We start from the raw sequence: 15640 nt of genomic DNA, 5'->3' as shown, positions 1-15640 counted from the left end.
CTTTCATCAGACACTGGGTTCCTTTCAAAACTGGCCATCCTGGGAACTGTCCATGTGCCCTGTCTCCAAAAAACAGGTAGGCACTTGTATGAAAATGCACCAAAGCTTCAACTTTTTTTAAAAAATGTTTTGTGATGATCAATAGTAGCCCACTGAGCAAATAAAATGTTGAATGATCTGGAACAAAAATCTGCTTAGATGCAGATTTTAACTCTCTTGCTAATGGCACATACAGTGCTAGAAGTAAGGTCCAAAAAGTTGAATGGAAAGAATCAGTACAATTTTTTGCATTATTTTTATATTTATTTTTGTTGCAGTATAATAAACCTTTCCATTTAGAATATGTAGTAATTGCCAGATTTCATGATCCTTCATGAAATGGAAGATTTTTAATTTAGTGATAATTGCATGTCCTTGTATACTTAATTTTTGAACAGCTTCCTAACTATTTATCACTTGCTATGCATTACTGAATTAAAGATTGAAAGTACATCTTGCAGTTTCATCCCCTGATGTGCAATTCTCTGTGACTGGAGTGTGTAAGTGGCAAACCTATCCTTTGAAATAATGTTTGCACCCGTTGGTTCAAAGTTGCCTAATTTAGTTACCTGATAAATATATTTAAATGCATTTTTAGCACATATGATTTCAAAACAGGAATGGGCTGTACACCATTTATTAGTAAATGGGAGTAATCTTGGCCTAATGACAAGTTGCCTACTCCCCAGTTCCAGTTTGAGGGTATTTGCAGGCAATTATTGTATTAAATGTGTAAAAGAATTCACTGGGACAAGCAAGTTTAAACATTAATGCTTTGCAGGGGAGGATTATTGAACATTAAACAAGAATTTGGCATTTTTGTGGGTGGATCTATTTAAATATGCCTATAATGGAACATTTGCAAAAGGGAAAGTTTGTATTTTAATGTAAAAGTACAGATGAATTAGTGAGTTCTATTAGATCAGAACCACACATTTTACTTGAACTACTTTATGACATGGTTATCATTTAAAGTAGAGTTAAACAATTGTGCAATCTATTTAGCTACAATTCTGTTAAAAGGAAAAACAAATCTAGGTTAGATTTAGATTATAACTGATTAATGTCTTGGCATGCTTTTGCTGGCTGTGTAAAACTACCCCATTGGTTTTTAGCCTAATGTAGTCATTGTGTAGGAATGCTAAAGATCCATCCTGGAGTTAAAGTAAAAGGCTTGATTATTGCAAAAATTGGAATTTGATCAACAATACCCAATTTTAGGATGCAGTTCTACAATTTTTTACCATAGCAATTAGAAACTAATGTACATGCATATTCTTCAAGGTGCATGTGGTAAAACTTTGGTATTTAGATTGGCTTTTAAGAGTTCAAGAACTCTTAATTAGCCAGTTAGGGTGTTAATGCATTCTTGCAACTTTATCACCTAAAGATTGTAGAATTAGTCTTGGTTCGTTTTCTCATGCATGTGAGGCTGCAGTGCAAAATCACTAATTTAAGGCATTAAGTGGAAATCCCATATAGACCTGGGCAGCACACTTGTCCACAGGCGTGCTTTTTGTTTTGCACTGGAACTTTCGATGATTAGAAAGCTACATCTGCTACAGCACACCTGGAACCTGTGTGAAGTAGGCAAATGTGTATCTCCTTACTAATCAGATTCAAGATTTCTTAATGAGCTGTGAAAAGTCTGAACCAGAAAGTACGTTTTGACCAGTTCATTTAATAGTAAATCATGTACAAAAAGTGAAATGAGGAAACTAAAGGTCTTATTGAGCACAGAAAAGAGAGAGAGAGACAATGAAAAAGCTAACAAAAGTTCTTGAAATTAATTTTATTTTAAATCTCCAATACAAATGAAAAGTTGGAGGCATGTGACCCCTCCCATCTAAAAGTTAATTTTCATTGGCAGAGATGTTTAGTGTTCATTTAGACTTGTACTTACACTGGAATAGACAAATCCTGACTATTGAGTTTACTGCGTATTTATCACCAGTGTCAACTTCATACAGTTTCATGTGTTTCAAAAGCGAGTCTTGTGATGAATATCACGTTCGCCGCAGAATTCAGTTTAAAATAAGGCATTAATACAAACAGCATTTTAAATCAATGTGGAATAAAACCACTTCAGCTAAAGGTCAGGTAGAGGTTACTGCCTGATGGGAGAAACCCAAAGCTGGTTTCAAAGGTTTATTAATACAAACAAATTCAAAGGCAGTTCTATGACAGACCATAAATTCTTTGGGATTACTCCCTGCACCTATAAGCATTCAAAACATAAGGACAGGAAATTCTCCAGTTAAATAGATACACAACTCTTTCCCTAACTATACCTCTTGACACTTAGAATAACACCCTCATAAAAAGTGTCTATTTTGGTATCTGAAGAACATGACAACACTGATAGAAAGCAGGTCTCTATACGAGTTCCCTTGCCTATATATCTTAGGATACCTGACATTTACACAGACCCTACAACCATTAAAAGATGTATTAATGATGATACATCCAATTAGCCATTTGGCAATAGGTAATTATCCAACGATAAGTGACAAGATAACAGATGCTGTCCTTGACCGATAAGGGAATTTTCATGTATATAAAAAGGAGGCATTTTAGCAGAGAGTTATCCCCTTCTGACTCCCCTTCGGGAGTATGAGTCAGTTCTGTTCTTAAAAGCTTGCCTCGTCAGACAAAACCTCAGGTTTTGTAAGTGTGTTTTTGTTTAACTTCTTAGAAATGTATTAAGAAATTGATAGGAGATACTTTAGGATTTTCCATGTTTCAGATATCTCATTCTTTTGAGAGAACTTAGTGTGTTAGCAGAGAAAAAGGACTGTTAACTATTTTATATTATTAACAGATAATTAAAGACTGTTAATCAATTTATATTTTTAACTCTGCAATTCTCTATGTATCTATTGGGAGTATATTTACAATAAAAATACTTTGATTAAAATTATACTGTGTAGACTTATTCTCAAAGTTTAAAAACCTAGACACTCATTTAGGAAGTCTTAAATGACTTGGACCCATGACGATAGCGGTAACGATTTAGTTATGAGTGACGTATCTGAACTTTTCCTATAAAAAGTAACTGAGATCCTGTTTAACTGTCTGAGACCTGGAAAAGCATTCTCCCTTCATGAGATCTATTCTGAGTCTCCGCAGGGAAACAGATTTCCCTCTTTTGGTGGGTTAACCTAGAGCATAGGTTATTAATAAAGTATTATCAGGTCCGGAGTAACCTAAATCCTTCACAGTCTCTCGGTGAGATTGCTGCAGAGTGCTGCTTCTCAAGGAGCATTCAGACAGCAACTTTCTGCATTTAACTACATGCGTGTAGTCGTTAGATTTTCATATTAATTACAATCAAGGATTGCCTCGCCATTATTTTTTAATGCTACGTAGAATTGCTCATTTGAAAAAGGGAGAGAACAAACTACTGCAGTTGGAGTTGGTTTACTGTGATTGAGGCTCAGAAACATGATTGAGCAGAGTAGAAGTAGAAGCCTTCAGTGCTACTCCTTGTCTGATCTGTCTGCCCTGGGAATGTTAGATTGTCACACTGGATGACCAAGGAGAAACCGGTTCTGTTCACTTAATTTCCTCGCCATAAACCAAGGGCACACATTAATTTGTAAAGATTTTACTTTACGAATATGTGAAAATAGATTTCTGATGCAGTGGGAAGGAAAGGAAAGAGAAGTTGAAGTGGAAAAATTCCAGTTCTGGGTACATTGTTAATAAAAACATAAAGGATGAGGTCCCAGGTTCGATCCCGGCTCTGGGTCACTGTCTGTGTGGAGTTTGCACATTCTCCCCGTGTCTGCGTGGGTTTCGCCCCCACAACCCAAAAATGTGCAGAGTAGGTGGATTGGCTACGCTAAATTGCCCCTTAATAGAAAAAATAATTGGGTAATCTAAAATTTAAAAAAAAAAAAAAAAAACATAAAGGAGGGCGGCACGGTGGCACAGTGGTTAGCACGCCGCTGAGGACCTGGGTTCGATCCCAGCCTTGGGTCACTGTCTATGTGGAGTTTGCACATTCTCCCCATGTCTGCATGGGACTCACCCCCACAACTCAAACATACAGGGTACGTGAATTGGCCATGCTAAATCGCCCCTTAATTGGGAAAAAAATAATTGGGTACTCTGAATTTAAATAAATAAAAACATAAAGGTACTCTGGTTGCGAGTGAGTGCAAAGCATCGAACCATAACCCAAATCTAAAATAGACTGAAGATGCTCTGGGCATTGAATCATCAATGTTCAGTGCATGTGCATGCATACAACAGAAAAAAACATGAGAATCAGTTTTATTCAGTGAAAGAATTAACCAGAGTTGATAACTTGCTGTACACCAAAAAGGAACCATAATTAATCCTCAGTGCAAAATTATTTTATTTGAATATTAATTTGTAATCTGGTAACACATGTCTCTTCAGTTTTCCCTCCTGAAAGGCAGCACATGTTGCACTATTGGTGTACGTATGTTGCAGAAAACAAAGTTGTTCAGGCATCTAAAGTACTTGGTTCATATGCTGCAAGATGAATAACTTAGAATTTGTTTTATAGAGGATGACAAAAGTTTGTTTGAGATAGTATGGCAGCTTTTGGAGCTTTCTCTGTTGCATTCCTTGCCACCCAATTCACAAAGCCTTTTTCCTCCCCTCCAAATTTCTCCTGCTGCTCCTCCCCCGGGTATGGTTACTGACATTGTTATAAAGTTCTTTGGGCACTTGCAAGCTTCAAATACCTTGCTTAAGTGGTCATTCCTTGCTAATGTGGCCAGTGTTATTTTTTTCAAAGGCAACCAATATGCCCCTACCTGCACCCAATATCAACATAAACACGTTTTTCGGTAAGGGTCACTGTTAGCAATCAGGGCGGACCATAGTCATTTTCCTGAACTCAATATTCCAGTGATGCTGAGATCATTTTGCTACAATCCCAACTGAAATTGGTTAATTCAGCACCCATCAAGTTACTGGTCCAGATGAGGCAATCACTTCCCTTGAGTTAAACAGAACTAGAGTTTGTCAGGGACAGGAAAATGTAACCGGGTCAGGCAGATAAGAGGAACCAGCATGTAGTGATGGAGGAACTTCAGCCCCTGACTTTGCCTAAAGAGGTGCAAGGTGATTGCTACTTGTCTGGTTGAGACAAAGAACTGCAAAGTGGGTGAACGGACTGACCATGACAACATGGTGAAGGATGCCATTCAAGTGGGGAAGGGGGAGCAAAGAAGAATGTCATAGTGATTCAGACCCATATTGTCAGGGGGATAGATATTGTTCTCTGCAGTCTAGAGTACGAGTCAAGATGGTTGTGTTGCTTGCTGTCTGGGATATCTGCTCAGGACGGGAGACAAAATTCCTCTGGGGGAGGGAGGATCCAGTGGTCGTTGTCCATGTCGTTACCAACGACATGGGTAAGACTAGGAAAGAGGTTTGCATAGAATCATAGAATTTGCAGTGCTGAAGCTCATCGGCTCATCGAGTCTGCACCGACCCTCTGAAAAGAGCTGCCTACCTATGCCAACTCCCCAACCCTGTGCCTGTAACCTCCCCTAACCTGCACATATTTGGACACAGAAGGGGCAATTTTAGCATGGCCAATCCACCCAACCGGCACATAGATGTCATAGAATTTACAGTGCAGAAGGAGGCCATTTGGCCCATCAAGTCTGCACCGGCCCTTGGAAAGAGCACCCTACCTAAGCCTTCACCTCCACCCTATCCCGATAACCCCACCTAACTCTTTTTTGGACACTAAGGCAATTTAGCATAGCCAATCCACCTAACCTGCACATCTTTGGACTGTGGGAGGAAACCGGAGCACCCGGAGGAAACCCACACAGACACGGGAAGAACGTGCAGACTCTGCACAGACAGTGACCCAAGCCAGGAATCAAACCTGGGACCCAGAGCTGTAAAGCAACAATGCAAACCACTGCGCTACCGTGCCAGCTAATGTCCAGGGATGTGCAGGTTATGGGGATAGGGCAGTGTGAATACTCTTAAATGGACAGAGTGCTCATTTGAAGGGTCAGTGCGGACTTGATGGGCTGAATGGGCTCCTGCATTGTAGGGATTCTACGAACCCTGCTGAATGCCATCTATTCTATAAGAGTGAGAGAAAGCTAGCTAGAAATATACAACTCTAAGTTGAATAACTAACCACAATAAATTAATAATTTCATTTGAGAACATGTGTAATAAGGTGTTACATTCTTAAACTGTTTGTTAATTCTGCTCCACCAATATGATATTGGGAAACGTTGCATTGCAACAGTACTAAAGACTTGCGCTCCATAACCAGCTGCATCCTTAGCCACGCTGTTCCACTACAGCTACCTCCGCTCGTTGGAGTTATAGGAAGATGATTGTGGTTGTTGGAGGTCATCTCAGTTCCAGGATATCACTTCAGGTGTTCCTCAGGGTAGTGTCCTAGGCTCGATCACCTTCAGCTGCTTCATCAATGATCATTTTTACATCATAAGGTCAGAAGTGGCAATGTGCAATCATCAACAAATAATGTTCAGCCCCATTCTTGACTCCTCCGATATTGAAGGAGTCCATGCCAAAATATAGCAAGACCTGGACAATATCCAGGCTGTGCTGACAAATGGCAGTTACATCCATACCACAATGTGCCAGGCAAATGATTTCCGATGATCATGAGACTCCACAAGTTTGTGAAGAAAGAGAAGATCTTGCAGTGGGCAAGGGAGAAGCAGAATTGTGAATAGGAGGGGATCACGGTCCAACTATCCAGGACATCGGAGCTGAACTGGCAAAATGGTGTGCAGGGTTCAACAGCGGTGCTGTATCAATGGCAGATCAGATTTGGGGTGCTCTAACCGGCGAAGCTATGGATGACATATGAAGGCTGGGAATAGTATTTTGAGACCCCAGAAATAGCCAAAGACTTTATCAAGGAGCATAAATTTGGGGAGAAGTGAATAATTTTGGGTGACAGAGGTGCTGGCACTTTGGAGTAATGGGGAATACGGGTAGAGTGGGGGTTGGAGGGCGGGAGGTTATTTTCCTCTGAAGTGATGGGGTATTCTTTTTTCTGTTGGGTCGACAAAGGGTAGCACGGATGCAAAGTTTCTACGGGGACGGCTGGTCCCCGTAGGGCGGTCATGGTGTGAGTGGTCGCACACTGAGCAGCTCCTGCTTGAAGGCATGGAAAAGATCTCTTTTTACCCGAAATTGGGTGCAACTTTGACAGAAAAGTGCAGCTGAAGGTCGGAGAGGAAGTTCCCCCTGGGAGTGTTATGTCTGCTGGTTACCAAATCCGGCAGAAGAAGGTGAAAGACCTGGCCAAGGAGTTGGCAGCAACAGCTAGTGGGTCGCAGAGGGGGAAGGGCTAATGCAAGCTGGAAAGCCCCAAATGGAATAATTGATGGCCTTCATCAAGGGAGAGTTCTGCCAGCAGAGAAAGGAGATGCAGGAGGATCGCTCGAAGGCCATCAAAGGGGCTGTGGCACCCCTGAAGGGCTTGATGGAGAGGGTGGAGAAATGTTTGGAGGTGCAGGGGTTGCTGATCCGAGATATTGCGAGGGTGATGTCGGACCACATCGATCGGGTGGTGGAGGTGGGGCTCTTTGGAGACCTTTGTAAGACATAAGAACATAAGAACTAGGAGCAGGAGTAGGCCACCTGGCCCCTTGAGCCTGCTCTTCCATTCAATGAGATCATGGCTGATCTTTTGTGGACTCAGCTCCACTTTCCAGCCCGAACACCATAACCCTTAATCCCTTTTTACTTCAAAAAACTATCTATCTTTACCTTAAAAACATTTAATGAAGGAGCCTCAACTGCTTCACAGGGCAAGGAATTCCATAGATTCACAACCCTTTGGGTGAAGAAGTTCCTCCTAAACTCAGTCCTAAATCTACTTCCCCTTATTTTGAGGCTATGCCCCCTAGTTCTGCTTTCACCCGCCAGTGGAAACAACCTGCCCGGATCTATCCTATCTATTCCCTTCATAATTTTAAATGTTTCGATAAGATCCCCCCTCATCCTTCTAAATTCCAACGAGTACAGTCCCAGTCTACTCAAACCTCTCCTCGTAATCCAACCCCTTCAGCTCTGGGATTAACCTTGTGAATCTCCTCTGCACACCCTCCAGTGCCAGTACGTCCTTTCTCAAGTAAGGAGACCAAAACTGAACACACTACTCCAGGTGTGGCCTCACTAACACCTTATACAATTGCAGCATAACCTCCCTAGTCTTAAACTCCATCCCTCTAGCAATGAAGGACAAAATTCCATTTGCCTTCTTAATCACCTGTTGCACCTGTAAACAATTAAGGGAGGGGGGTTCTTTTCCTCTGAAGTGGAGGGGTTTTCTTTTTTTCTGTTTGGTCGACAAAAGGTTTAGCAGGGCTGCAAAGTTTCTACGGAGACGGCTTGTCCCCATAGGGCGGAGAGATGAGCTAGGTACAGAGTGTAACGGGGGTAGAGCCAAAAGGGGGAGGATAGGGGAATGGAGGCAGAAGCCCCCGCTAAGGCTGATAACATGGATCATGCGTGGGCTCAATGGACCGGTGAAAAGATCTCTGGTGTTTGCACACCTCAGGAGTTTAAAAGTGGAGGTGGTCTTTCTGCAGGAGATGCACCTCTGCCACGTTGGGCTAAGAAAGGAATGGATGGTCAGGTTTTCCGCTCGGGGTTTAATTCAAAGTCGCGGGGGGTAGCTATTTGGATGAGCAAGAAAACTGGATTTGTGAGCGCGAAGGAAGTAAGGGATCCAGGTGGGAGATGTGTGATGGTGAGTGGGATATTAGAGGAGATGCTAATGGTACTGGTGAATGTGTATGCACCGAATTGGGATGATGTCAGTTTTATGAGGAGGTTGCTGACATGTAGCATGTTCGGCAACAATGTCCAGACATGGAACTGCACTAGTTGATTATGGGAGGAAACTTCAATTGTGTCCAAGAACCGAAGGTAGATAGCTCAAGCGCCAGCTCAATGGGTACAATACGAGTGGCAAAGGTAGCTGGGTGGGTTTGTGGAAAAGATCCGTATGGTGGACCCGTGGCGCTTGAAGAACCATGGGGAAGGGAATATTCCTTTTTCTCACATGCGTATAGGGTGTATTCAAGAATCAACTTTTTTGTGGTGTGCCAGGAGGTTTTGGTTTGGGTGGAGGGGGCAGAGTACACGGGGATAGTAATCTCGGACCATGTGCCCCACTGACTGAAGATTCGGCTTCGATCGGGACGGGATCAGAGGGGTGGGGGCTCGGTTCGGGGTTGTTGGAGGATAGACGGTTTTGCGATAAAGTGCAGGCTATGATTAAAGATTATGTAGAATTGAACCAAAACGGCAGCCAGTGAATGAGTTGGATCAGGGAGCAATCTAGGGGGATGCCATTCAAGGTGGCCAGAGACCGATTTGGATACCTGGGGATTCAAATAGCGATGCGGAATTTAACAAAACTGGCGGAGGAGGCTAGGGAAGATCTCGAGAGGAGGGACATGCTGCACTTGACTTTGGCAGGGAGGGTCCAAGTAGTGAAGATGAACATTCTGCCGAGGTTCCTGCTCATATTCCAGACACTCACGACCTTTTATACTGAAAGCCTTCTTTCGGAAACTGGACACAATTATTTCAGACTTTGTATGGGCAGAGAAGGAGGACCCCGTTACAGAGGCAGCTGGGATGGGTTGGCATTGCCGAACATGCTACATTACTATTGGGTGGAGAAGGTGAGGTGATGGTGGGAAGGAGAGGGGGTAGGATGGAGGAGGAATCCTGTAGGGGGTCCAGCTTAAGGGCTATGGTGACGGCAGTGTTGCCAATGGTGCTGAGCAGATACTCTAAGTCCGATGGTGCTGTGTACGGTGAAGATCTGAAACCAGCTGAGGAGGCACTTTAGGAGGGGATGTTTGTGTTAACGCCGTTGTGCGAAAACCACGGTTTCGTGCCGGGGCGGGGGAGGCTAGATGGCGCAGAGGCTGCTTTAGCACAGGGCTAAAGAGCTGGCTTTGAAAGCAGACCAAGGCAGGCCAGCAACACGGTTCAATTCCCGTACCAGCCTCCCCGAACAGGCGCCAGAATGTGGTGACTCGGGGCTTTTCACAGTAACTTCATTGAAACCTACTTGTGACAATAGCAATTTTCATTTTCATTTTTTCACGTATAGGAAGTGAATTTGGGCTGGTGAAGGTGACGGATTTGTATCTGGAAGAAGGGTTTGCCAGTATAGATGAATTGAAGGAGAGGGTAGAGCTCCCGAGAGGAAGTGAGTTTAGGTACTGGCAGGTAAGGGACTTCGCGCGGAAGGTTTGGAAAGTGTTCCCCAGGTTGCCGAGATACATTCTGCTGGAGCGACTGTTGCTTCTGGATGTGGAAGGGGAGGGCATCATTGGAGACATAAACAGGTGGCCAGGAGAACAGGGAGGTGAGTGGGTGGTGAAGTTGAAGAAGTGGGAAGGGAAGCTGGGAGGGGAGATAACTGGGGAGTATGGAGTGAGGCGCTACGAAGGGTAAATGCAAGGACGTACACAGGGTATATGTGACTCGGGCAAGAATGAGTGGGTTCTTTCAAGGGGTAGCTGACGAGTGAGAAGTGTGGGCGGGGACCAGCGAATCACGTACATATGTTCTGGGGCTGCAAGAATTTGGAGAGATTCTGGAAAGGAGTGTCCACGGCGCTACGAAGGATAATGGGGGAAGCGGTTGAGCCAGACCCTTTGGTGGCGATGTTTAGGACATTGGCGAAGTCGGAGCTGATGGAGAGGAGGGACGCTGGCGTTGTGGCCTTCGCCTCTCTGATTGCCCAGAGTCAAATTTTATTGGAGTGGCAGCCAGCAATGCCACCCGGGATAGCGGCCTGGCTGGGTGATTTATGACTTTCTTCAGCTAGAAAGATCAAATACGAGTTATTACCTTGCGGTGGGTTTCGGGGCGGGGGGGGGGGGGGTTCTGCGGAGGGTTTCGAGGCGGGGGGGGGGGGCAGGGGGTCGAAAAAGGTTTTTAAAAATCTGTACAAGCTGTATAGTTGTGTTGGGAAGTTTGTTTCCAGAATTGTTTATATGTTGTAGCTTTTCATATATGTTTGGAATAAAATAAATTTTTTACGTGCCAGGGAGTACCCCAGAAAGAGATTTTAACCATCAACCCTCCCATCACAATCAATGGCATTACCATCACTAAATCCCACACTATCAACATCCTGGGAGATACCATTGACCAGAAACTGAAATAGACTAGCCATATAAATATTATGGCTACAATTCTGCAGCATGTAACTCACCACCTGACTCCACAAAGCCTGTCCACCATTTACAAGGGACAATTCAGGAGTGTGATGGCATACTTCACTTGCCAGGATTGACTGCAGCTCCAACAACACTCGAAAACCTCAACACCATCCAGGACAAAGCATCCTGCTTCATTTGTACCCTTACACATACATTCACTCGCTCCATCACCGACGCACAGTAGCAACAATGTGTACAATCTACAAGATGCACTGAAAAACTCACCAAGACTCCTTGGGCAGCATCGTCCGAATCCATTACCGCTACCATCTGGAAGGACAAGAGCAGCAGTTACATGGGAAGAACACCACCTGGAGGTTCCTCTCCCAAGCCACTCGTCATCCTGACTTGTAAATAGAACATAGAACATAGAACAGTACAGCACAGAACAGGCCCTTCGGCCCTCGATGTTGTGCCGAGCAATGATCACCCCACTTAAACCCACGTAACCCGTAACCCAACAATCCCCCCCATTAACCTTACACTACGGGCAATTTAGCATGGCCAATCCACCTAACCCGCACATCTTTGGACTGTGGGAGGAAACCGGAGCACCCGGAGGAAACCCACGCACACACGGGGAGGACGTGCAGACTCCACACAGACAGTGACCCAGCCGGGAATCGAACCTGGGACCCTGGAGCTGTGAAGCATTGATGCTAACCACCATGCTACCGTGAGGCCCCTAATATATTACCGTTCTTTCATGTTCGCTGGGAGATTCCTCCCTTGTAGCACTGTGGGTGTACCTACATCTCAGGGACTGTTAACGGTTCAAGAAGGCAGTTCACTGCCACCATCTCAAGGGCAACTCGCGATGGGCAGTAAGTGCTGGCATAGCCATTGATGCCCACATCCTGCAAATCAATTTTTTAAAAGTATGCAGTGCCAGAGAACGCCCTATTGGATACTGATGCCTACTTCCAACAACTGAGGAACAGCCATTAGCTCCTCTTTTTCTCGAATCACTTCTAATTATTCTTCTAATTCTGTAACAAGTTAAGAGCATTGAAAACTCCTGGAGAAGAGTACGGGATAAAGATTTACTGTCCACCCTTTTGTCAACCAAACAAAATAATATCTAGGGCTTCCTCTGGTATCCCATCACTTTTTTCCATCTATTTGTCAGATCTTGGTATTTTGTCCTTCAGTAGTTAACTTTTATCTATCATAAAAATCCAATTAATTATTTTAATCAGCTCATGATTTATCTAATCCCCCCCCCCTTCTTGAGGTGCCATTTTGAACATTTTACACGGCCACTGACCGCCCTTTGCACCCAGCTTGTTTGTATTAAATTTGGATGGGGAGACTTCTGCAGATGCAAGTGGAAAATTTGGGATAGCAAACTGATCAGATACTCAGCCCAAGACTGCCCTCTGCTGTTAATAAGGGACAATGTCACCATGGGGGTGAGCATGGATTAGCCCTGATTTTCTCAAAACAGCTTTAATTCATTCAAAAATACAGACACTTATGCCATGAATCTTGTCCTGCATGTGAGTCATTGATGTGTATAATATTTATGTGGCCAGATAATGCTTGAGGAAGAATTGGATCAAAACCCTTTTATTTGCATATCTGTCATTATATTGCTACAAGGATCTCCAATACTCCAGGGGCATTGGGTGTCATTTTGCTATTTAGAGAAGCCTACTACCTGAAAGCTCTGAATACTGACCAGTTTCTTTTCAATAGAGTGGCGAAGATGCTACCTATGCAAACACTTGCTTCATGCAGGTTTGAACTGAAGAGTGCCTTAAATAGCACTGGTCTTCTCACTGAGAATCCAGTGGTATAAAAAATGTAACTGCTCTTCTGTAGGAAAAGCCATGATTGTTCCAGTTGTTTGCAGATCATCCAACAGCAAACAGTACTAATGTGTGACAGGCAGCCTTGTAAAACAGAAGACCGATCTGTTCTGACTTGTGCAGGTAATAATAATCCAACACTGCAATGAACGTTACTGTGAAAATCCCCTCGTCCCCACACTTCGGCGCCTGTTCGGGTACATGAGGGACAATTCAGAATTTGCAACTCGCCTATCAAGCATGTCTTTCGGGACTTGTGGGAGGAAACCATAGCACCCGGAAGAAACCCACGCAGACACTGGGAGAACGTGCAGACAGTGGCCCAAACCGGGTATCAAACCCGGGTTCCTGGTGCTTTTAAAGTAACAGTGCTAACCACTGTGCTATTGTTCCGCTCCTACATATAGCGGGGTGTCCAAATAGTGGCTTGTTCAGCCAGAGTTAGATCAGTGGTCCATTGTGAACTTTACTTCATCTAAAGCATCGAGCATGTTCAGACCCCTGAAGGGAGGTCTATGCATGATTGACACATCATACAGCCAGTTCAACACTCTTAAATCAAAAACCACTAAAGGAAAGCAGTGGCAGCAAAAACAAGTCATTGAGCAAAATGCAGCAACATTTAACAGAAACCTCAAACAAAAAGAAAAATCTCCAATGAACATGGCGTTGATATTAGTTTTGACTGCAACTTTTGGAAATTATGATTGGACTAAATTTGCATAAATGGTCCATTTTAAATTAGACTCCAGAATGGTAGTAGCATTGTCTCTCTTTGTACTGAAAACCACCAGTCAGAAATCCAGGCATACACAACTTCTGGCAATAATTGCTGCCTTCATGCTTCAACAACACTAATCCATCTTTGGAAATTCAGGGCTGCAGGCTCAAAGGATGAAAGATGATTTGCCTTTTGATGTGGTCTTTGAGCATTATATATATTTATATATAATATATAGTGTATCCTTAACACCTTGCTATTAGATGTTGCATGGTAGGCTTATCCAGATGAGTTTGAATGAATGTAATTTATATAGGACTAAATTCAAAATAAGGTGCACTGATCTTGTAGAATTTCATTGTTAATTTCATCACCCTAAATGGAAAGAGGACAAAGCTTGTTACCAAATATGTTACATTAACTAATCAGAATTATAAAACATACGAACGTCTGAATTAGGTGCAGGAGTAGATCACTCAGTACCTTGAGCCTACTCTTCCATCCAAGAAGATAATGGCTGATCGGCTTGTAACCTCAACCCCACATTTCTGCCTACCCCTGATACCCCAATCTGTTAATCAAGAATCTATCCAACGAAGCCTTAAAAACATTCAAAGACTCTGCTTCCACCACCATTTTGAGAAAGTGAATTCCAAAGAAACTCAACTCTCAGAGAGAAAAAAATCTTCTCATCTGTCTTAAATGAGTGACCCCTTATTTACAAACAGTGATCGATAGTTCTATATTCTCTGACAAACTGAAACATCCTCTTCACATCCACCCTGTCAATACCCTTCAGGATTTTTAAGGTTTTGATTAAGTCATCTCTTACCCTTCTAAACTCTAGTAGATACAAACCTAACCTTTACAATCTTTCCTAAAACCAAACACAACAGAGAGTAAATGTAATTTTGATCCATATTTTTATCAGATTTCCAACATTTACTTTTTTGTATTTTTAAAGATGATTGTTTCTTGTAGAGATATGCAAGTTACTTTGTACGAGATTTTAATTGCTCATTGCAATATATATGACCCAAAGGTCTGTGAATGTAAAATTAAAGTGAGCATAATAAAGGAAAATATCTCTTGGAACTTGTATATATTGTTTCATGCAATTTTACGCAGTAGGCATATGAACCCTACTTAATGTAATTCATTTGTTAGAGAAGTTTGAAATGTAGTATATGTATTGTGCAGCAAAAGCAATGGAACATTATCTTGATTGTCACGGAATTGAGTTTATGCTTGGCCTGTCAGTGCATTAAAGGAAAAGTAATAGCTGGATAGGTGCTATTAGTGCCTTCCAGTGCTACGGGACAGAATAATGAAAATTTAATTGACATACTAAAAGGGATATTTTATTCCTTTTTGGTCACCTAGTGGGCAACATTATATATACCATTAGGAGTTCTGAATTATAACATTTTACACACCTAGTGTATTGTTATTTAAGGAGATAAGCACCTTTTCGTCACTTTAGGAAAGACTTTAAACTACGTGTTTAAGCTTCATTTCTATTTTGAGCTGAAATACTTTCTTCATTGACTTGTATTTGTACTAAATTTTTGATGTATGAATCATTTGTGTTATGAACATCTGTGTCTGAGGGTAAGTCGTCTACTTCCAAATCTCCCCTCCCCCAGTCCCCCTGAGTTTTACGTTTCCTTTCTGTACTGGGTACTTGTTGGGGTGTGACTACAATAATTAAATCCCTGCCCTCCAAAATACGATCTAAATGGCAAATATTCAGAAATGAGCATCAACAATGAATGGTGGAGGATATTTGACAGGACATCACAGTTGAGCTTGGTCCGATCCTTACC

The 15640-nt window shown here is 42.7% G+C and overlaps 1 protein-coding gene across 4 annotated transcripts in view; it reads left to right on the top strand.

Moving 5' to 3' along the window:
- ppp2r5ca (protein phosphatase 2, regulatory subunit B', gamma a) overlaps positions 1–15640 on the top strand; it is a 263516-nt gene that overhangs the window by 240436 nt on the left and 7440 nt on the right. For 2 of the 4 annotated variants that reach the window (XM_038776753.1, XM_038776769.1), the window contains one exon: positions 11–76. The exons of the other annotated variants lie outside the window; for them this stretch is intronic. In XM_038776753.1, coding sequence (XP_038632681.1) covers positions 11–76 — 66 coding nt within the window. The remainder of the gene's footprint in view (positions 1–10; positions 77–15640) is intronic. 4 annotated transcript variants of the gene reach the window in all.

The sequence above is a fragment of the Scyliorhinus canicula genome, chromosome 2 (assembly GCF_902713615.1).
Source record: "Scyliorhinus canicula chromosome 2, sScyCan1.1, whole genome shotgun sequence".
In the NCBI taxonomy this organism is placed as follows: Eukaryota; Metazoa; Chordata; class Chondrichthyes; order Carcharhiniformes; family Scyliorhinidae; genus Scyliorhinus; species Scyliorhinus canicula.
The sequence above is the reverse complement of the archived record's forward strand: the minus strand, read 5'-3'. Positions and strand labels throughout refer to the sequence as shown.